Source organism: Carlito syrichta, unplaced genomic scaffold (genome assembly GCF_000164805.1).
Source record: "Carlito syrichta isolate Samal-C Ts95f unplaced genomic scaffold, Tarsius_syrichta-2.0.1 Scaffold303676, whole genome shotgun sequence".
Lineage (NCBI taxonomy): Eukaryota > Metazoa > Chordata > Mammalia > Primates > Tarsiidae > Carlito > Carlito syrichta.
This window is the reverse complement of record NW_007247772.1, coordinates 152431-172030: the sequence shown is the minus strand read 5'-3', so window position 1 is coordinate 172030 and position 19600 is coordinate 152431. Positions and strand designations below refer to the sequence as shown.

Genomic DNA, 19600 nt, shown 5'->3' with positions numbered 1-19600 from the left:
GATTCTATACTTCTAACAAGCTCCCAGGGGATGCTAATGCTGCTGGGTCCATCGGTCACATTTTGAGAAAGAAACTCCTAAGAAATATAGCTCAGTAGTTTGAATCATCTTCACTTCCTCTGTAAAAGAAAAAGATTTGCTTTCTTCTGCGCTTCTTCTTGGTTATACAACAGGCCTTTGTGACTCCTATGTCAGCTATGAGGTTTGTCCCTTCTCTTTAAGTGTAGACTTTCTCCCCACCATTATCTAAGTTTCTGTATAGTCTTAGAAATGAATGCGGGAACTTCCACTTCCATGAGATGAACTAGAGGTACTTATCCCTATTCCTCCGGCTAAGTACAACTAAATCCTGAACATTATACATAAATAAACATAAGAAGCCTGGGAAAAGTGGAGAGAAAAGGGACCCTGAGGCCAAGGATTGGCATAGTGGTGAATTTCTTGGGTTTTCTTTTTGCTTCGTATATCCCAGACTTGGTGTTAGAGATGCCAACAGGTACAGACCCAAAAAAGTTCCAAGAAAAGTCTGCTCTCTCTGATTAAGGGACTAGTAGTTACAGGTCTACCTCAAATATCAATGGAGGCCAAGTTGAAAACCTGGGCATGCTTCTACCTCTACCTGGAAGGAGCAATGCTGAGCCCTCTTCTCTGCCAAACCAGTGTCAGAGAAAGCCAGCTAAAACAGAAGGTTTACATGAGATCCAGGGTCTCATAACAAAATATGAAAATGTCCAGGTTTCAATAAAAAATTACTCACTATACCAAGAACCAGGAAGATCTCAAACTGAATGAAAAAAGACAATCAATTGAGGCCAACATAGAAATGTTACAATATCTGACAAAGATCTTTTTTCTTTAAAACACTGTGGTAAAATACATATAACAGAAAATTTATCATCTTTTTTTTTTTTGAGTTGGAGTCTCACTCTGTCACCCAGGTTGGAGGGCAGTGGAACGCTCCTGGCCACCACACCCTCGACCTGCTGGGCTCCGGCGATCCTTCTGCCTCAACCTTCCAAGTAGCTGGAACTACAGGCATGTGCTTCCACACCCGGCTAATTTTTGATTTTTTGTAGAGATGAGGTCTCGAACCCGTGAGCTCAGGCAATCCTCTTGCCTTGGCCTCCCAAAGTGCTGGGATCACCGGTTAGCCACCAAGCCCGGCCAAAAATTTACCATCTTAACCATTTTTGTATATACAGTTCAGTCGCATTAAGTGCATTCACATTGTTGTGCTACTTTACCATAGTTCATCTCCAGAACTGGTTTCACTTGCAAAACTAAAACTCTGTATCTAGTTTAAAAAAACCCCGTGTGTGTGTGTGTGTGTGTGTGTGTGTGTTTAAAATACAGAGTCTTGCTATGTTGCCCAGGCTGGCCTTGAACTCCTAGGCTCAAGCGATCCTCCCACCTTGGCCTCCCAAGTTCTGAGATTACAAGTGTGAGCCATCATGCCTGGCCTCACTGTAGCTATTAAACAATAACGCAAGTCCCTGGCAATCACCACTCTATGTTTTTGTCTCTGTGAATTTGACCACTTGAAGTACTTCATATAAATGGAATGATACAATAATATTTGCCCTTTTGTGATAAGTAATAACTTGATGAATCTCTTGAAAATTATGCTGAGTGAAAATAGCCAATCTCAAAAGGTTATGTACTATATGATTCAAAACCTCAAAAACTATATACTGTAAGAGTCCATTTATATAAAACTAGTTAAATGACAAAATTATAGAAATGGTAATAGATTTGTGGTTGCCAGGGTATAAGGAGGGGCTGGTAATGAGAGAGAAGTGTATGGGGGTTATAAAAAGGCAACATGAGGAATCCCTGTGGTGATAGAACTTTTTGTGTCTTTGACTGTAATAATGCCAGTATCCCAGTTGTGATATTGTACTACCGTTTTGTAAGACGTTATCATTGGGGGAAATTGGGTAAAGGGTACATGGGATCTCTCTGTGCTATTTCTTAGAAAGGCATGCAAATCTACAATTATTTCAAAATAAAATTTTAATTTAAAAAATCGGAACAATCTACTTCCTCTCACAAATTATCTAGAATATGAGCCTACTATAGAGTACCATAAATATGCCCAAAGGGTGTGAGTCATCCCCCTTCTTTTTCATTGTCAAAAGCTTCTGAATACCAACTTAAACTCTCCTTTGAACTGAATTTCCAGGCAAGAACTGGTAAAGAAGTTATGTGCTCCAGTGGAAAGAGCCCTGTAATTGAGGTACAATGGGTTGAATATCTGTGTCCCCTCAAAACTCGTATTAAAATCCTAACCTCCAAGGTGATAGTATTAGGAAGTAGGGCTGTTGGGAGGTGATTAGGTCATAAGGGCAGAGCTCTCATGAACACAATTAGTGCCCTTACAAAAGAGACCCCAGAAAGATCCCTCACCCCTTCTGCCATGTGAGGGTACAATCAGATAAGGCCACCTATGAGGAAGTGGGCCCTTATCAGACACTGAATCTGCTGGTTTCTTGATCTTAGACTTCCTAGACTTCATAGCTGAGAAGTAAATTTCTAACATTTCTAAGCCATTTTCTGTATGGTATTTTGTTATGGCAGCCTGCACTGACTGCGGCAGGTCAGAAGACCACAGGGTTCTAGTCCTGACTCACATTCATTAGCCTTGAATGACCTTAGGTAAATTGGTAACTTGACTTTTTTGACATTCAAAAATGTCCTCATTTGTAAATCAAGGATAATAATAGCAGTAGTGTCTACTTCACAGAATTGTTGTAAAGAGCTGTATGAAATAATGGATGTAAGAGTGATTTGTAAACTACAAAGCATAGTATTGTGAGGCATGAGGTTTGTTATTTGTGCAACAGCCATTTTGCCAGTGTATGGAAGCACTTGATAAAGGTTATCTGCTCAATAAATAATGAACAAGTGATTGGTCACTTAAAAAGTCAATCAAAGGCAGATTTTCTCCCAAGCATTTAAAACAAAGGAGATGCACATTTAATCAAACAGGAAAAAGCAACATATACAATATAAAGAGCAAAGAGGGTTATTAAATTAATCTCTGCATTAAAAAACTAACTATCCAGTCATGTTTCAGAGGATGAGCAATAATGAATGGAAAACACATCAGAAAAGTAGAAAAACATTAAACTCTCTAACAGACAATCCAAGAACCAGAGAAGTGGGCCTCTAATGTATTAATATCAGACAGAATAAAAGTAGCCAAAACAAATTGCTCGGAGAAGCTTTGGCCTTATGTAGAGACTATGGAAATCAATCAACTTGGAGTTATAGTACAATCTAATTTTAGTTTGTATTGGTTACTACAGCAAACACACCTGAAAGATCCAGATGAGGCTCATGGCTTAGAAACAGAATTTTCTTTTCTTCACAGAAGAGAGTAAAAAAAAAAATTTTTTTTTAATATTCAATATTGAAGTTTTAATTTTTATTTATTTTTAGAGATACGTCTCGCTATATTGCCCAGGCTGGAGTGCAGTGGCATGATCATAACTCATTGTAGCCTTGAACTCCTTGGGCTCAAGTGACCCTCTTGCCTTAGCCTCCCGAGTAGCTAGGATTATAGGCGCGTACCACCAAGCCGGGCTAAGTTGTTACTTTTTTTATTTTTTGGTAGAGATAGGGTCTCGCTGTGTTGCTCAGGCTGGTCTCAAACTTCTGGCCTCAAGCAATCCTCCTGCCTTGGTCTCCCAAAGTGCTAGGATTAACAAGTGTGAGCCAATGTGCCTGACTGAAGTTTTTAAACTTTTTTTCAGAAAAAATGAACGCTTTAATTATAGGAGACCCATCAAGGTAAATAAATATTGATATCTATTATTTATATTCAAATAAGTTTACATTTTCTTCTGTTAGATTTCTTCAAGACTGGTATGTTTTTAGTACAATATTCAGGAGTGTGAAAACCCTAATTTCCCCCTGTCTAAAGGGGTAGCTTGCAGAGATGTGATTCTTCTCGGATGTCTTCTGTGGTTCTAATTTGCAGTAAAGGCATTGGGAGCCGTGTGCCAAGGCAGGGGTCAACTGTGCCCTGCGGGTCTGTGGCACAGGAATTAGTGGTCATCTTCCAAGTCTGAGGATCCTAAAGCTGCTGTCTTGCTTGTTCTTTTACCATTTGTCAACAATCCCTTCTCAAATTCTTCTTCAGTAATTTTGCCTTTTTAAAAACTTTTCAAGAGCCTTGTGTCATAGAATTTCCTCCATGTCCTCATCTTCAATATCAGAAACCTCTTTCCCCTTCCTTTTCTCATTCATTTTTTTCTTCTTTCCTTTTTTCGCCTTCTCCTTTGACCAAGTTTTACTTTTTATGATTTTTTTTCTCTCCCTTCATTTTCAGTTTTCTCTTTTCTTTGTTGCTCCAGTAGTTTCTGCCTCTACTTTTCTCTAATTTTATCTTTAAATGGAATAGTGTTTGTGTTAATGTCCACAGGCACAAAATCTGGAAACTGCTTTTCTCTCAGTTCTGGCATCTTGGGCATTCTCATCAGGGCAAAACCTTGGGCAAGGCTGGCAAAATTAAGATCCTTTAATCTGAAAATGAGTTGGCATTCATGCTTTACATAAGCCTGGACATACAACATAAAAGCTTTCATAAGCCGGACCCAGTGGCTCAGCCTGTAATCCCGCGCCTTTGGGAGGCTGAGGTGAGTGGATTGCCTGAGCCCGCGGGTTCGAGACTCGCCTGGGCAGCGAGACCTCATCTCTACAATAAATAAAAAAATCAGTTGGGTATGGTAGTGCATGCCTGTAATTCTGGCTACTTGAAAGGCTGAGGTGGAAGGATTGCCGGAGCCCAGCAGGTCGAGGCTGCGGTGGCCAGGAGCGGCCACTGCACTCCAGTCTGGGTGACAGAGTGAGACTCCAACTCAAAAAAAAAAAAAAAAGCTTTCATGCCCTTTTCAAACATAGCTCTGTTGGCCAGGGCCATGGACTTAAGCTTTGGCAGAAGGTCGGTTGTGTTTTTCTGGAGTTTCATCCCCTGCAAGGGGTATTTCTGGTTAATTTCAAGGAGATTGATATACTACTCTTCCATGGGCAGGAGGAACACCAGAGGTTGCCGCCATGACCAATGCAGGCTGTGCAGCTGCAGCGACACTGAAGGTACTTGCACTGCTGGGAGGGTCATACTGCAAAACCCAGTTCACTTCGGGAATATCTATTTCCCAGGCCATCACATCAGTGCATACTAAAATCCCACTGCAGTCTGCGGAATCCCATGAAGATCTTATTGCACTTGAACTTCATCTTTCCATGAATACACATTATCTTCATGCCCTTCACCAGGGCCTCCAGGGCCTTCCCACACAGGCACAGGTGCTAAAGAAGACCAGGTGTTTTTCTTGTTTATGATTCAGAAGAAAATGTACCAGCTGATTAAATTTCTCATCTGCCTTGCATACCATGTAGTAGTTCTCCAAGTGCGAGGGGGTCTTCTGGGTGCAGCTGGAGGCCACGCCTTCATCCTTCAGCAAGAACCTTAAGGGGTTCCAGAGGCCTGCTCTCACCAAGTACTCCACTTCCTGCATCTGAGTGAAGGAGAAAAGACCCGTTTCTCCTTTGCCTTGGCAAAAATTCTAGGATGGTGTTTATCCTTGCCTCAAAGCCCATATCCAGAAGTCTATCTGCCTCATCCAACACCAGGACATCCAGGGACTGCACACTGCTGGCCAGGTCTAAGCCTTCCTTTGAAATATGTCCTCCAAGTGACCCGGAGTGGCCACAATGATGTTCCTACCTTGCTGCTTAAACCTCTCAACATCTTCTCTGGGATTCCTGCCTCTGATCCAAAGAATCTGACTGAACTGTGGGAAGTGCTTTGTGAAATGTGACAGGACCTTGCCTATCTAAATGACCAGCTCCCGAGTGGGAGTGATGATGATGGTGCCAACCTGACTCTTTTTTAACTTCTCTTCCCTCCTCAGAAGAATTTCCAGGATGGGGATGACAAAAGAGAGTGTTTTGCCGCTACCTGTGACTGCTTCTATGGCAGCATCTTTGTTTCTTATGAACAGAGGGATGGTTGAGGATGGTAAGTCTGATTAAGTGGGTACCAGCCTGTACTCAGCCTCACTTTCCCCATCTGGCCCCCCGGGGACAGCTACCTGCACCGGCATCATGTTTGGGAAGCCCAGCTCCCGCAGTACCCCCAGTATCCACGGGTGTAGGAGCACTGGCAGCGACTTACAGGAACCCTCCTGAAGTTTTATTTTTAAACTTCAATTCACACAGGCCATAATTATGCAGCTCCAGGAGAATTCTAGGCTGGGGTAAATCAATGCTAGTTTGTAACAGGTTGTCACACCGCTATATTGTTCTGCCATCTGTTGTGATTTGCAGACACAGTTATGTGTCACTTAACCATGGGATACAAGCTGAAAAATGTGTCATTAGGCGATTTTGTCATTGTGCAAACATCACAGAATGTACTTAGACAAACCTAGTTGGTATAGTCTCCTACACACCTAGGTTATATGGTATAGCCTATTGCTCCTAGGCTACAAATCTTTACAGCATGTAATGGTGCAGATGTAACACAATGGTAAGGATTTATGTATCTAAACATGTTTAAGCCTAGAAAAGGTATAATAAAATATGGTATGAAAGATAAAACACGGTATACCTGTATAGAGCACTTACCACAAATGGAACTTGCAGGACTGGAAGTTACCCTGGATGAGTTAGTGAGTGAGTGGTGAGTGAATGTGAAGGCCTATGACATTATTGTACACATATTGTACACCACTGTAGCATGCAATACTGTACACCTGGATTGCATTCAATTTATAAAAAATATTTTCTTCAATAATTAATTACCTTCGATGACTGTAACTTTTGTACTTTATAAACTTTAATTCTTAAATTTTTGACCCTTTTGTAATAAACTTAGCTTAAAGCACGAAACTTTGTACAGTTGTACAAAAATATTTTCTTTATATCCTTATTCTATAAGTTTTTTCTATTTTGAAAAGTTTTAATTAAAAATTTTTTTAAAAACTTCTTTGTTAAAAACTAAGACACAAGCACACACATTAGCTTAGGCCTATACACAGGGTAAGGATCATCAGTATCACTGTCTTCTGTCTCCACATCTTGTCCCACTGGAAGATCTTCAGGGGCAATAACATGCATAGAGCTGTCATCTATAATAACAATGCCTTCTTCTGGAATACCTCTTGAAGGACTTGCCTGAGGCTGTTTCACAGTTAACTTTTTTTTTTAATAAGTAAGAGGAATACACTCTAAAATAACAAAAGTATAGTTTATACGTAAATCAGTAACATTAGTCATTATCAAGTATTATATAAAGTACATAATTGCATGTGCTACACTTTTATACAACTGGCGGCACAATAAGTTTGTTAACACCACCATCACCACAAACACATGAATAATACGTTGCACTATGATGGCTACACTGTCACTAGGCAATAGGAATTTTTTAGCTCCATTATAATCTTATGGGACTACTGTCATATATAATGAAACATCATTATGTGGCACATGACTGTACTTACATATGAAGAAGCAGTTGAGTCTAGAGCAGTCAGGATCCTTCAATATTAACATGGACCCAAATGATCACTTTCTGTGTGACTCTAAGCAAGTCATGCAGCCTGCTTAGTGTTTTATAGCTCCTTTTAAATAATGATATTACCTTACATGTGTATGAACTATTAAAGTTTACAACACATATTTACGCTTTTCCTTACAACCCTGGTGTGGGAGAGTCAGAGCAGGTATTATTCCTATTTATTTATTTATTTATTTGAGTTGGAGTCTCACTCTATCGCCCAGGCTGGAGTGCAGTGGCACGCTCCCGGCCACAGCAGCCTCACCCTGCTGGGCTCTGGTGATCCTTCTGCTTCAGCCTTCCAAGTAGCCAGAACTACAGGAGTGTGCAACTACGCCCGGCTAATTTTTGATTTATTGTAGAGACGAGACCTCATCAAGTTGCCCGGGCAGGTCTCGAACCCGCGGGCTCAGGCAATCCACTCACCTCGGCCTCCCAAAGTGCTGGGATTACAGGCTGAGCCACCGAGACCGGCCTATTCCCATTTTACAAATGAGGAAACTGAAGTCAAACAGTAGAGAAGTGATATCCATATACAACAAACAAAAAACTATTTAAGCCCTTATCTCACACCATACACAGAAATTAAAATGGATCATAGACCTATATATAAGAGATAAAAGTATACCACTTCTGCAAGAACACATAAGAGAAAATCAAGATTTTGCAGCATGACCAAACACTCTAGTTATAAAAGAAAAATTGTTAAATAGGACTTCATCAAAATTCAAAACTTTTGCTCTTTCAAAGGATGCCATTAAGAAAATCAAAGACAAGCAAGAGACTGGGAGAAAATATTTACAAACAAACGAGGGGGAATTCTCCTAAAAACCAGAATTATCTTTTTGGAGGGAGGGCCCCTTGTAGTACACTCAGAATTTGTTCCTCTGGATCAGATGGTCAACCAAAATTTTATCTGGAAGTTTTGAGAAAGTTGCATCATGATTTGTGAAAGAAAAGTTCCAAGTTGTGGCAAGCAGGTGATTGGTTCTTCCATCATGACAATGCACCTGCCCACACTGTGCTGAGTGTTCAGTAGTTTTTAACTAAAAATGGCATGACCCCTGTGTCTCAGTCTTACTATTCACTTGATCTTTACCCAATGACTTTTTTTTAATTTCGCAGATGAAAAAAGTCCTCAAACATTTTTCCAGTGTGTAAGTGGTGAAACAAAGAATGGCAGAAGCACTAAAAAGCATCAAAATTGATGAGTTCAAAAACTGTTTTGAGCAGTAAAAAAAGTGTCTTGATAGGTGTATTGCATCAAACAAAGAGTACTTTGAAGGTAACTGAAGTTTAAACATTTAAGAATAAATACACAATTTTTTATAAATAAATTCTGAGTTTTTTGGGTTCCCCCCTTGCATAGCTGATAAAAGACCTGTATCCAGAATATATAAAAAACTCTTACAACTCAATAAAAAGACAACTCAATTTTAAAAATGAGAAGATAATTGAATAGACACTTACCCAAAGAAGATACACAAATGGTCAATAAGTACATGAAAAAGTGATCAACACAATTAGCCATTAAGAAAATACAAATTAATACTACAATGAGCTACCACTCCACGTCCACTGGGATGGCCATAATAAAAAAGATGATGCTAGGAACTATGGCTCATGCCTGTAATTTCTGCACTTGGAAGGCTGAGGTGGGAGGATTGCTTGAGCCCAGGAGTTCAAGACCAATCTAGACAACATAGCAAGACCTTGTATCTATGAAAGATAAAAAAAATGATCCAAGCATGGTGGTGCACGCCTATAGTCCCAGCTACTCAGGAGGCTGAGGTGGAAGGAACACCTGAGCCTAGAAGGTTGAGGCTGCAGTGAGCTATGATCATGTCCCTGCACTCCAGCCTGGGAGACAGAGTGAGACCCCAACTCAAAAATAAATAAATAAATAATTTTAAAAAGATGAACAATAACAAGTGTTGATGAAGATATGGAGAAACCGAAATCTTCACATACTGCTAGTGGGAATGTAAAATGGTGCAGTCACTTCAGAAAACAGATTGCAGCTCCTCAAAAAGTTAAACATAGAGTCACCAGATGACCCAGCAATTCCATTCCTAGGTATATAACCAAGAGAATTGAAAAGATTTTTGAAATAATTCAAATGTCTGTGAGCTGATGGATAGATAAACAAAATGTGGTGTCCATTCAACTGAATATTATTCAGCAAAAAATAATGAAATACTGATAGTGCCACAACATGTATGAAGTTTACAAACATTATGCTCAGTGAGAGCCAGACACAAGAGGCCACATGTTGTATAAATTATATGAAGTGTCCAGAAAGAAAAATTCTATGGATAAAAAGTGGATCTCTAGTTGCCTGGGGCTGAAGGTGGGAGCAGGGCTTGATTGCAAATGGGCAAGAGGATAATGGAAATGTTCTAAAGCTGGATTGTGGTAAGAGCTGCATAATTTTATAAATTTACTGAATTATACAATAAACAATGGGTGAATGTTATGATATGTACATTATATCTCAAAAAAAGAAAATTAAACAATCACTGGATAAATCTGCACTGAAAAAAGAATCAGCAAAAGGGGTACTAAAATACAGGTCTTCAGTGTTCTTCCTACTCTATCATCTGCCTCTGAGAAATGGTGGTAATAACAATAACTTTTTTCAAAAGGTCCATATCACAAGAGGGGAAGTAGTGATTCCACCAGGCTTTGAAAATACAAACTAATTCAAAATGCCTGCTGGTACTGCTATTTTGACCTAGTCCATAGTACCTCTATTGGAAAATTTCTACTTTTAAATATTTATATTTCAGAAATCCAGGGAAATTCTGTAGTATGTAACTACATTGTACTATAAATTCATCCTAAAACTCATATCAGAAAGCTTTGTTCTATGTAATTTCTAATACACGAGACAGTTCAGTTCTATAAAATTAGTTGAAAGTTTAATATCACCATTTGACTTACAGTGCGGCTAATAAGGCCCAGGACATCTTCAAAATAGCCCCAAACTTCTTCCAGGGGACAGAGCTCTGCACTCAACACCCTGTTTGGCACTGAGAGTTTAACCAAGTTGTGCATGCATTTGCTGAAAATCAAAAAGAGAAAACTCATCCCATAAGGAAAGAAATCATTGGCTTCATGGCTAAAATAAGTAAAATATGGATCTCATCCCAGACTAAGAGCTTCAAAATACTTCTGTTCTGACCTCCAACTTCAGAAGACAGATTTTTGAAGCTGTAGAACAGGTTGACCAATCCATCCTTTACCATGTGTATGATTGTCTTTCACTCTGTTTTTAGTTTCCTCCACAAAGGAGTGGTGGCTATTTTATTTTATGAGCTGGTTTACTTTACAGGCATTTTAAAGCACCTTGTTACTTCCTCAAGTGGGCAAGAAAATTAGGAATAATTCCACAAGAATTGTCTTTTATGTCTTAGAACAGGAATACTGTAATTAAATGTTCCAGAGGAAAAAAATCGCATGACATCTATTTTTCCTCATATCTGGACACAGAAAACAAACAAAAAAATCTCCAATAAATAATATTTTTTTATTCATGTGCATATCACTATTTGAATCTGGAAGGAAGGTCACTTTTTATTAGGAATGAGAACTGATGTGATGGTAATAAACACCTTAGGCTGAAAGAGAGTAATGCTTCCAGATTGAAGTAAAGCTCTTTATCACCACCTTAGTCCCAATGTGTGCCAGCCTGTGTGGTGTCAGTGATTTCTTTTTTAAAATTTATTATAAAAATGTGGGTTACAATTCAGGGTTAGGTATACTAACATTGATTATGCAGGTACCCTTGTTGATGAGGTATGACCCTAGATGATATTTTACACAGCACTTACTGGTGCGTAAAGAAAAGTGTTTAGAAAAAAGTCAAAGGGAAATACAGCAGAATGTTAACATTTGTTAAGTCTGGGTGGTACAGCCTATAGTCCCAGCTACTTGGGAGGCTGAAATGAAAGGATCACTTGAAATAATGTGTTTGAATGTATCCTGGGCAGCAAAGCGAGACTTCATCCCTAAAAATAAAAGCAAATAAATTTGGGTGGTGAATACACTGGTGTTTATTATATTAATCTATATACTTTTCTGTTCATTTGGAATATTTTTTAGTAAAAAAGAAAGGAAGAAGCATACTTACTAGTTTTATTACATACTTAGATTCACACAAAGAAGCAACTTTCCCCCTCTTTTTCTCCTTTTGGAAAACCAGACCCCTCGACCTTACTAAATAGTAATTTTTGGTCTATAATAAAACTTTCAATATAGAGCTGTTCACAGGAGTGTCCCCAGATCATCTTTTAAGTTGGGCCAGTTGAGTATGATTGATTACTTATGAGGCATTGATGATAGTTCCCTTGGCTATCAAAAAACTTGGATTAGGTGTTGATTTACATTTACTAACCTGTATTTCAAAACATCAATTGATTCTTTCTTTTTGTGGAGTAATAAAGCCCTTTTCAAGGCCTTGAGAGCAATGGAAGGATAGTGTGCAGGCATTTCCATTGCTAATGCTAGAGAAAGAAAAGAAAAAATGTGAAAACCATAATCTCATCCATCACAGTTTTCATCCCCAGCTACAACTTGCTTTCTCTACTGAAGCTGGCCTGAAACAGATGAAGAACATAAACAATCAATTTTGTAAATTATGAATCCACAGATGCTTTTAGAAATAGCTTCTATTCTCTGGGCAGATTAGTATCGTAGGATTAGCAGGTAACATCCTTTCTTCAGTAAATATTAACAGAAAACCTATTATTTCTGTGACCCTGTACATAGTCATACAGGTGAAGCAACAATCTTAAGAGTGAGAGTCAAGGAAGGGCACACTAAAAAGCAAACAGAAAGCAGATCAGTAAAAGGTCACTAATCAAAATCAGATTTATACCACAATGTCCTATTTTTGTCTAATACTAAAAATAGGAAATACTTGACACGGAAGTGAGTATCAGATAACTAACCCTAAAATTTCAGATGCATTTAACAGACTTCTAGAATTAGAGTTCTATTATACAAGGAGCAGTGGACGTGTCCATAAAGCATGCTTCATCTGCTCCATAGCTCCAGTGATTCTGTGTTGGCAAAACCAAGGAAAGGCAAATGCGACTCTTGTGCACTTGGGTATACCTAATATCTTTATTAATCACACTCATGCTCCTGAGGAGGGTGAGAGATAAAAAGGGAAGATAATTAGGTTGTTTCCTGTAGTTTACTCCCAAAAAGCCTCTGAGCCCCCAAACTCACTTAAAGTTCAACCAGAAACTTGAGGGTGGCAGTTGTGTTTAAAATGTTACCAATATTTCTCTGCACATTTCAATAAATCGCTAAGGTGTATCATCTTCGGTCGGTGAAGCGCTCAATTGTCATTTCTAGTTAGCTGAAAAAAATGAACTTTCTGAAGTTTGAGCTTCCCCTACAATGTAGTTATATAATTAAATTCCACACAGAAAAACATTTTGAGCACCTATTATGAGCAATGCACTTTGCTAGAATTTGTAAGTACAGTGAATATAAGTAATTATTGCTCATGACCCTAAGGAGATTGCAATCTTACAGAGTGAAAAAGATTAATGCACAAATGATCATAATACAAAATAGTCTAAGAATGCCACTAGAAAAGGAGAAACAAAATGCTGAGGAAAAATTGTTTCCCACCAGAAGGTAAGAAAGAAGGGTAAAGAGAAGAAATAAAAAAGTAGTAGAACCTAAATGGACACCAGCCTTACAAAAGTACAAATATAGCTCTTACATGCAATTGTTTCAAGTGTTTTACTTTCTAAATAAGGCAGCTCCCACACTGATTCGAGAAAGCTGTCCAGTGATGGATCATTCATTTTGGATTTAACTTCAAACTCGTACAGCAGAAGCAATGTCTCACATGGATCATTTGAGAAGTCTCCTAAGAAAGAGGCAAAAATGCAACATTCTCTGTGATTACATTTCATTATTCTCTTTTGTTGTAATCTCTCTAACTGGGGAAGTTTTCCTATTAAGGAAAACTAATTTTGCTTACAAATTGAAGGTCATCCTAACTTCTGTAGACAGATTTTTTAACATTTAAATATCTATAAACTCACCACTACTTTTCAGTACCCTGTAATGCATTCATTAGCATTACCTATATTTTTTCAAACTATTGGCATGATGCCTCTAACTAGCTTGAAAAATTCCTACTGCTATCATTAAGATTCTAATTCAAATCTAATGTTTACTTGTCTTTTATGAATTTTCAACTAGCCTGGTGCTCATTCTAATGGCTGAGTTAACCAAAAGATACAGTGCTGCATAAACTAGCGGTGGTTTTATTTTAAGCAGAATACAGGCAAATTTCCAAATTGTTTCATTTGCTCAGTCAACAGTACTACTTGGGTATCACCATAAGAAGAATCTTATGTCAGGTGGCATGCACCATACTGTGTGAGACAGTTTTCATTCATCCTTGGTAGACTGTTCAAAAATGTTTTGACTAGCTGGGTGCAGTGGCTCATGCCTGTAATCCTAGCATTTTGGGAGGCCAAGGCAGGAGAATTGCTTGAGGTCAGGAGTTGGAATCCAGCCTGGGCAACATAGTGAGACTGTCTCCACAAAAAAACAAAATAAATGCAAGCATGGTGGCTTGCACCGGTAGTCCTGCTACTCAGAAGGCTGAGGTGGGAGGATCCCTTGAGCCCAGGAGGTTGAGGCTGCAGTAAGCCGTGATTGTACCACTGCAATCCAGGTTAGGTGACAGAGACCCTGTCTCTGAGAAAAATAAGAAAATGTTTTGAGGTATAGTATACATACAAGAAACTGAATGAAGTACTCTAACCTTAAACAAACAGCTGGATGAATTTTTTCAAATGTTTAAACTCATGTAATTCTACCTATATCTTGCTAAAGACCACTTCCAATAGTTCAGAAGGTTCCCTTGTGCTCGGTAGAGTCAATACCACTCTACCAGAGGTGACCACTACTTTTACTTCTATCATGATTCAGTGTTATTGCTCATTCTTGAACTTCATTGCTATTAATAGTACATAGAAATATAATCAACTTTTGAGTATTGGCCTTGTATTGTGTAACTTACTCAACTCATTTATTAGTTCCAGTAACTTTTTTGTAGATTCTTTAAGATTTTCTATATAGACAATCACATCATCTGCAAATAGAGATCGTTTTATTTCTCCTTTTTCGTGCTATATGTCTTTTTTTCTTTTTTCTTTTTTTTTGCTTGACTTATTTCACTGGCTGGGATCTCATGGATGATGTTGAACAGGAGTAGTGAGAGTAGGCATCCTTGACTAAGGGAAAAGAATTCCATTTTTCATTGCTAAGTATGACATTAGTTGTTGGTTTCCTTTTATTATTATTATTTATTATTTTTAAAGAAAGGGTCTTGCTCTGTTGCCCAAGCTGGAGTGATCATAGGTCACTGCAGCCTTAAACTCCTGGGCTCAAGCAATCCTCTTGAGTATGTTAGGACTATAGGTGTGCACCACAGTGTCCTGCTGTAGGTTTTATTTTTATAGATTCCCTTTATCAGGTTGAGGAGCTTTACTTCTATTCCTAGTTTGCTGAAAGTTTTTTTTTTTTTTTAATCATGAATGGATGTTGAGTTTTGTCAAATACGTTTTCTGTATCTATCGAGATGATTTTGTGTTTTTTCTTCATTAATCTGTTGATATGGTGAATTGAGTTTCCAATGTTGAACCTGGGATAAATATCACTCGGTTATGATATATTATCTTTTTCATATGTTACTAAATTCAATTTGCTAATGTTTTGTTTAGTATTTCTGCATCTATTTTCATGAGGGATATTGGTATGCAGTTTTCTGATATTATCTTTGTCTACTATTTGAATCAGGATAATGCTGGTCTCATGAAATGAACTGGGAATTATGTCCTCCTCTTCTTTCTGGAAGAGTTTGTATAAAGTTGGCATTAAATCTTTAAATGTTTAGTAGAATTCTTCAGTGAAGTTTTCTTTGTTGGAAAATTTTAAACTGAATTCAGTTAATTTAATAGGCATAGAACTATATTTCTTCTTGAGGGAGCTTTGGTAGTTTGTGAATTTCAAGCAATTTGTACATTTCACTTAAGATTTCAAACTCATGGTTACAAAAATATTCATCATACTCTCTTATTACTTTTAAAAATAGCTGGAGGATCTCTAATGATGTATCTATTTTCATTCCTGATGTTGTTAATTTGTGTCTTCATCTGCCTGGCTAGAAGTTTATCAATTGTATTGGTCTTCTCAAAAAAAAAAGAAAAAAAATAGAAACAGCTTTTGGTTTCATTGATTTTATCTATTGTTTTTGGTTTTAAAGTTTATTGATTTGTGCTCTTTATCATTTTTTTCCTTGATTGAGTTTAATGTGGTATTTTTTCTAGTTTCTTAAAGTGGAGGCTTATATTATTTGAGACTTTTCTTCTTTTTCTAATAGTACTTAATGCCATACACTTTTGTTCAGATGCTGCTTTAGTTATATCCTCCAAATTTTTATATGCTGTGTTTTCATCTACATTCACTTCAAAATATTCCTAATTTCCCTTGTCACTTCCTCTGTGGCCTGTTGGATTATTTGAAAGTATGTTGTGGCCAAGTGTGGTGGCTCATGACTGTAATCCCAGTGTTTTGGGAGGCCAAGTTGGGAGGACTGCTTGAGACTAGGAGTTTGAGACCAGCCTGGGCAACACAGTGAGACTTCGTCTTTGAAAAAAAATTTTTTTTTGAATTGGAGTCTCACTCCATTGCCCAGGCTGGAGTGCAGTGGCACGCTCATGGCCACCCCAGCGTCAACCTGCTGGGCTCCAGTGATCCTTCTGCTTCAGTCTTCCAAGTAGCTGGAACTACAGGCGCGTGCTACCACTCCCAGCTAATTTTTTTTTTTAATTGTAGAGACGAAGTCTCGCCAAGCTGCTGGGGCTGATATTGAACCCGTGGGCTCAGGCAATCCACCTGCCTCAACCTCCCAAAGTGCTGGGATTACAGGTTGAGCCACCAAGCCCGGCCAAAAAATTAAAAAAAAAAAAATTAACTGGGCACGGTGACTTGCACCTGTAGTCCTAGTTACTTGGGCGGCTGAGGCAAGAGGATTGCTTCATCCCAGGAGTTTGAGGTTATAGTGAGCTATGATCGCACCACTGCACTCCAGCCTTGGTGACAGAGTAAGACTTTGTCTCTAAAAAAACAAAAAGAGCATGTTGTTTAATTTCTAAATACCAGGAGACTTTACAGATAACTTTATATTATAGAGTTATAATTTAATTTCATTATGGTCAGATAAAATACTTTGATATTTTAATAGTTTTATGATTTTAATACTTTAAAAGTTTTTGAAATTTGTTTTATGGTGTAGAATATAGTTTATGGTGATAAACGTTTCTCATGCATTTGAAAAAAACTGTATTCTGCCGTTGTTGGATAAAGTGTTCTATAAATGTCAACTAGATCAAGTTAGTTGATAGTGTTGTTCATGTCTTCTAGATCCTTAATGAGTATGTTTATTTATTCTATTGATTACTGAGAGAGGAATATTAAAGTTTTCAATTGTAGTTATGCATTTAAATATTTCTCATTTCGGTTCTATAAAGTTTTACTTCATGTACTTTGAAGTTCTGTTAAACTATTCCATTTACAATAGCATCAAAAAGAATAAAAACATCAATCTTATTCACAAGATGATGTGATCTTGTGAATAAAATTCCTAGAGAATTCAGTAAAATGTCATTAGAACTAATAAACAAGTTTACCAAGATCAATATACAAAAATCAATGCTTTTTTTTTTTTTTTTTTGAGTTGGGGTTTCTGTCATGCAGGCTGGAGTACAGTGGTATGATCACAGCTCACCGCAGCCTCGAGCTCCTGGGCTCAGGTGATCTTTTTTGCTTCAGCCTCCTGAGTAGCCGGGACTACAGATGTGCACCACCATGCCCAGCTAATTTTTTCATTTTTGGCAGAGACAGGGTCTCGCTGTGTTGCTTAGGTTGGTCTTAAACTCCGGGCTCAAGTAATCCTTCAGTCTTGGCCTCCCGAAGTGCTGGGTTTACAGGCATGAGACACCACACCAGGCCAATTCTATTTTTATATGGCAGCAATGAGCAAGTTGAAAATAAAATTAAAACAATTCAATTTATAATGGTATCAAAAATAATAAAATAGCCGGGCTCGGTGGCTCAGCCTGTAATCCCGCGCCTTTGGGAGGCTGAGGTGAGTGAATTGCCTGAGCCCGCGGGTTCGAGGCCTGGGCAGTGAGACCTCATCTCTACAATAAATCAAAAAATCAGCTGGGTGTGGTGGCGCATGCCTGTAATTCCGGCTACTCGGAAGGCTGAGGCGGAAGGATCACTGGAGCCCAGCAGGCCGAGGCTGCGGTGGCTGGGAGCGGCCACTGCACTCCAGTCTGGACGACAGAGTGAGACTCCAACTCAAAAAAAAAAAAATAATAATAATAATAAAATAATTAGAAATAAATTAATGAAGTATACAATTTGTACACTAAAAACCACAAAACGTTGTTGAAAGAAAGATATAATACAGTGGAAAAAATCTGATGTTCATGTATTAGAAGATTTAACATTGTAAAATGGCAATATTACCCAAAATGTTGTATAGATTCAACATAATCCCTGCCAGAATTCCAGCTGGGTTTATTTTTTTTGCAGAAACTGACAAGTGATCCTAGAATTCCTATGAAAATTCAAGGGATCCAGAATAGCCAAAACAATGTTGAAAAAGAATAAAGTTGGAGGACTAACACTTACTGATTTCAAAACTTACTGCAAAGCAAGTAGTCTTGGGACAACTGGATAGCCACATAATAAAAAATGAAGTTATATCCTTATGCAATATATGCAATATACAAAAATTAACTAAAAATGGATCAAATAATAAAAGGAAGAGCTAAAACTGTAACACTGACAGAAGAAAATATATAGATAAACCTTATGACTTTGGATTTGGCAATAAATTATTAGCTGACAGCAAAAGCACAAGCAACAAAGGAAAAATAGATAAATTGTACCTCATAAAAGTCGACAAATTTCACATTTCAAAAGACACTATCAAGAAAGGGAAAAGACAATCCACAGAACAGGAGAAAATCAAGTTGTATATCTAATCAGAAACATGTATCTAGAACATATAAAGAACTCTACTTTTCAATAATAAAAAGACAGCCAGATTAAAAATTGGGCAAAGGGTGTGAATAGACATTTTTCCATAGAACATATACAATGGCCAGCCAATAATCATCTGAAAATATGCTCAACATCACTGGTCAACAGGAAAATGAGTCATCAGGAAATCAAAACCACAATGAAACACCACTAGACACTAGGATGGCTAGAATAAAAAAGACAGATAATACAAATGTTGATAAGGAAGTGGAGAAATTGGAAGCCTCATACACTGCTGGTGGAAATGTAAGATGGTACAGCTGTTTTGAAAAACACTCTGGCAGTTCTTCAACTCACTAAATACAGAGTTACCATATGATCTAGCAATTCTACTCCTAGATATACTCCCCACAAAAGGTGAAAGTATGTCCACTCAAAAACATGTGTATAAATGTTTACAGCAGCATTATTCATAATAGCTAAAAGATGGAAACAACCCAAATGTCCATCAACTGATGAATGGAAAATAAAATGTGGTATACCCATACAATGGAGTATTTGGCCACACAAAGTAATGAAGTCCTGATACATGCCACAACATGGATAGACTTTTAAAATATGTGAAGTGAAATAAGTCAGTCACAAAGCCCACATATTTTATGATTCCATTTATATGAACTGTCCAGAATATGCAAATCTGTAGAGAAAGAAAGTAGATTAGTGGTTGTTTAGGGCTTGTGGAGGAAATGCAAGGGTCGGTAAAGGGTAAGTGGTTATCTTTTTGAGGTAATGAAATGTTCCGGAATTGATTGTTGATGATGATTGCACATATCTGTGAATATACTAAAATCTGTTGAATTATACATTGAATGGGTAAATTGCATAGCATGTGAGCTATATCTCAATAAAGTTGTTTTTAAAGTTGAATTTATACTACAT

General features: G+C 37.9%; 1 protein-coding gene and 1 pseudogene across 1 annotated transcript in view; both read right to left on the bottom strand.

Annotated features, from left to right (window-relative positions):
- The window catches only part of TEX11 (testis expressed 11), a 179021-nt gene that overhangs the window by 20654 nt on the left and 138767 nt on the right, over positions 1-19600 (bottom strand). The window contains exons 15-17 of the mRNA XM_021712871.1: positions 13308-13457; positions 11964-12072; positions 10511-10631 (exon numbers count right to left, since the gene is read on the bottom strand). Of these exons, the coding sequence (XP_021568546.1) occupies positions 10511-10631; positions 11964-12072; positions 13308-13457 (380 nt within the window). The remainder of the gene's footprint in view (positions 1-10510; positions 10632-11963; positions 12073-13307; positions 13458-19600) is intronic.
- On the bottom strand, positions 4050-10218 carry LOC103261390 (annotated as a pseudogene).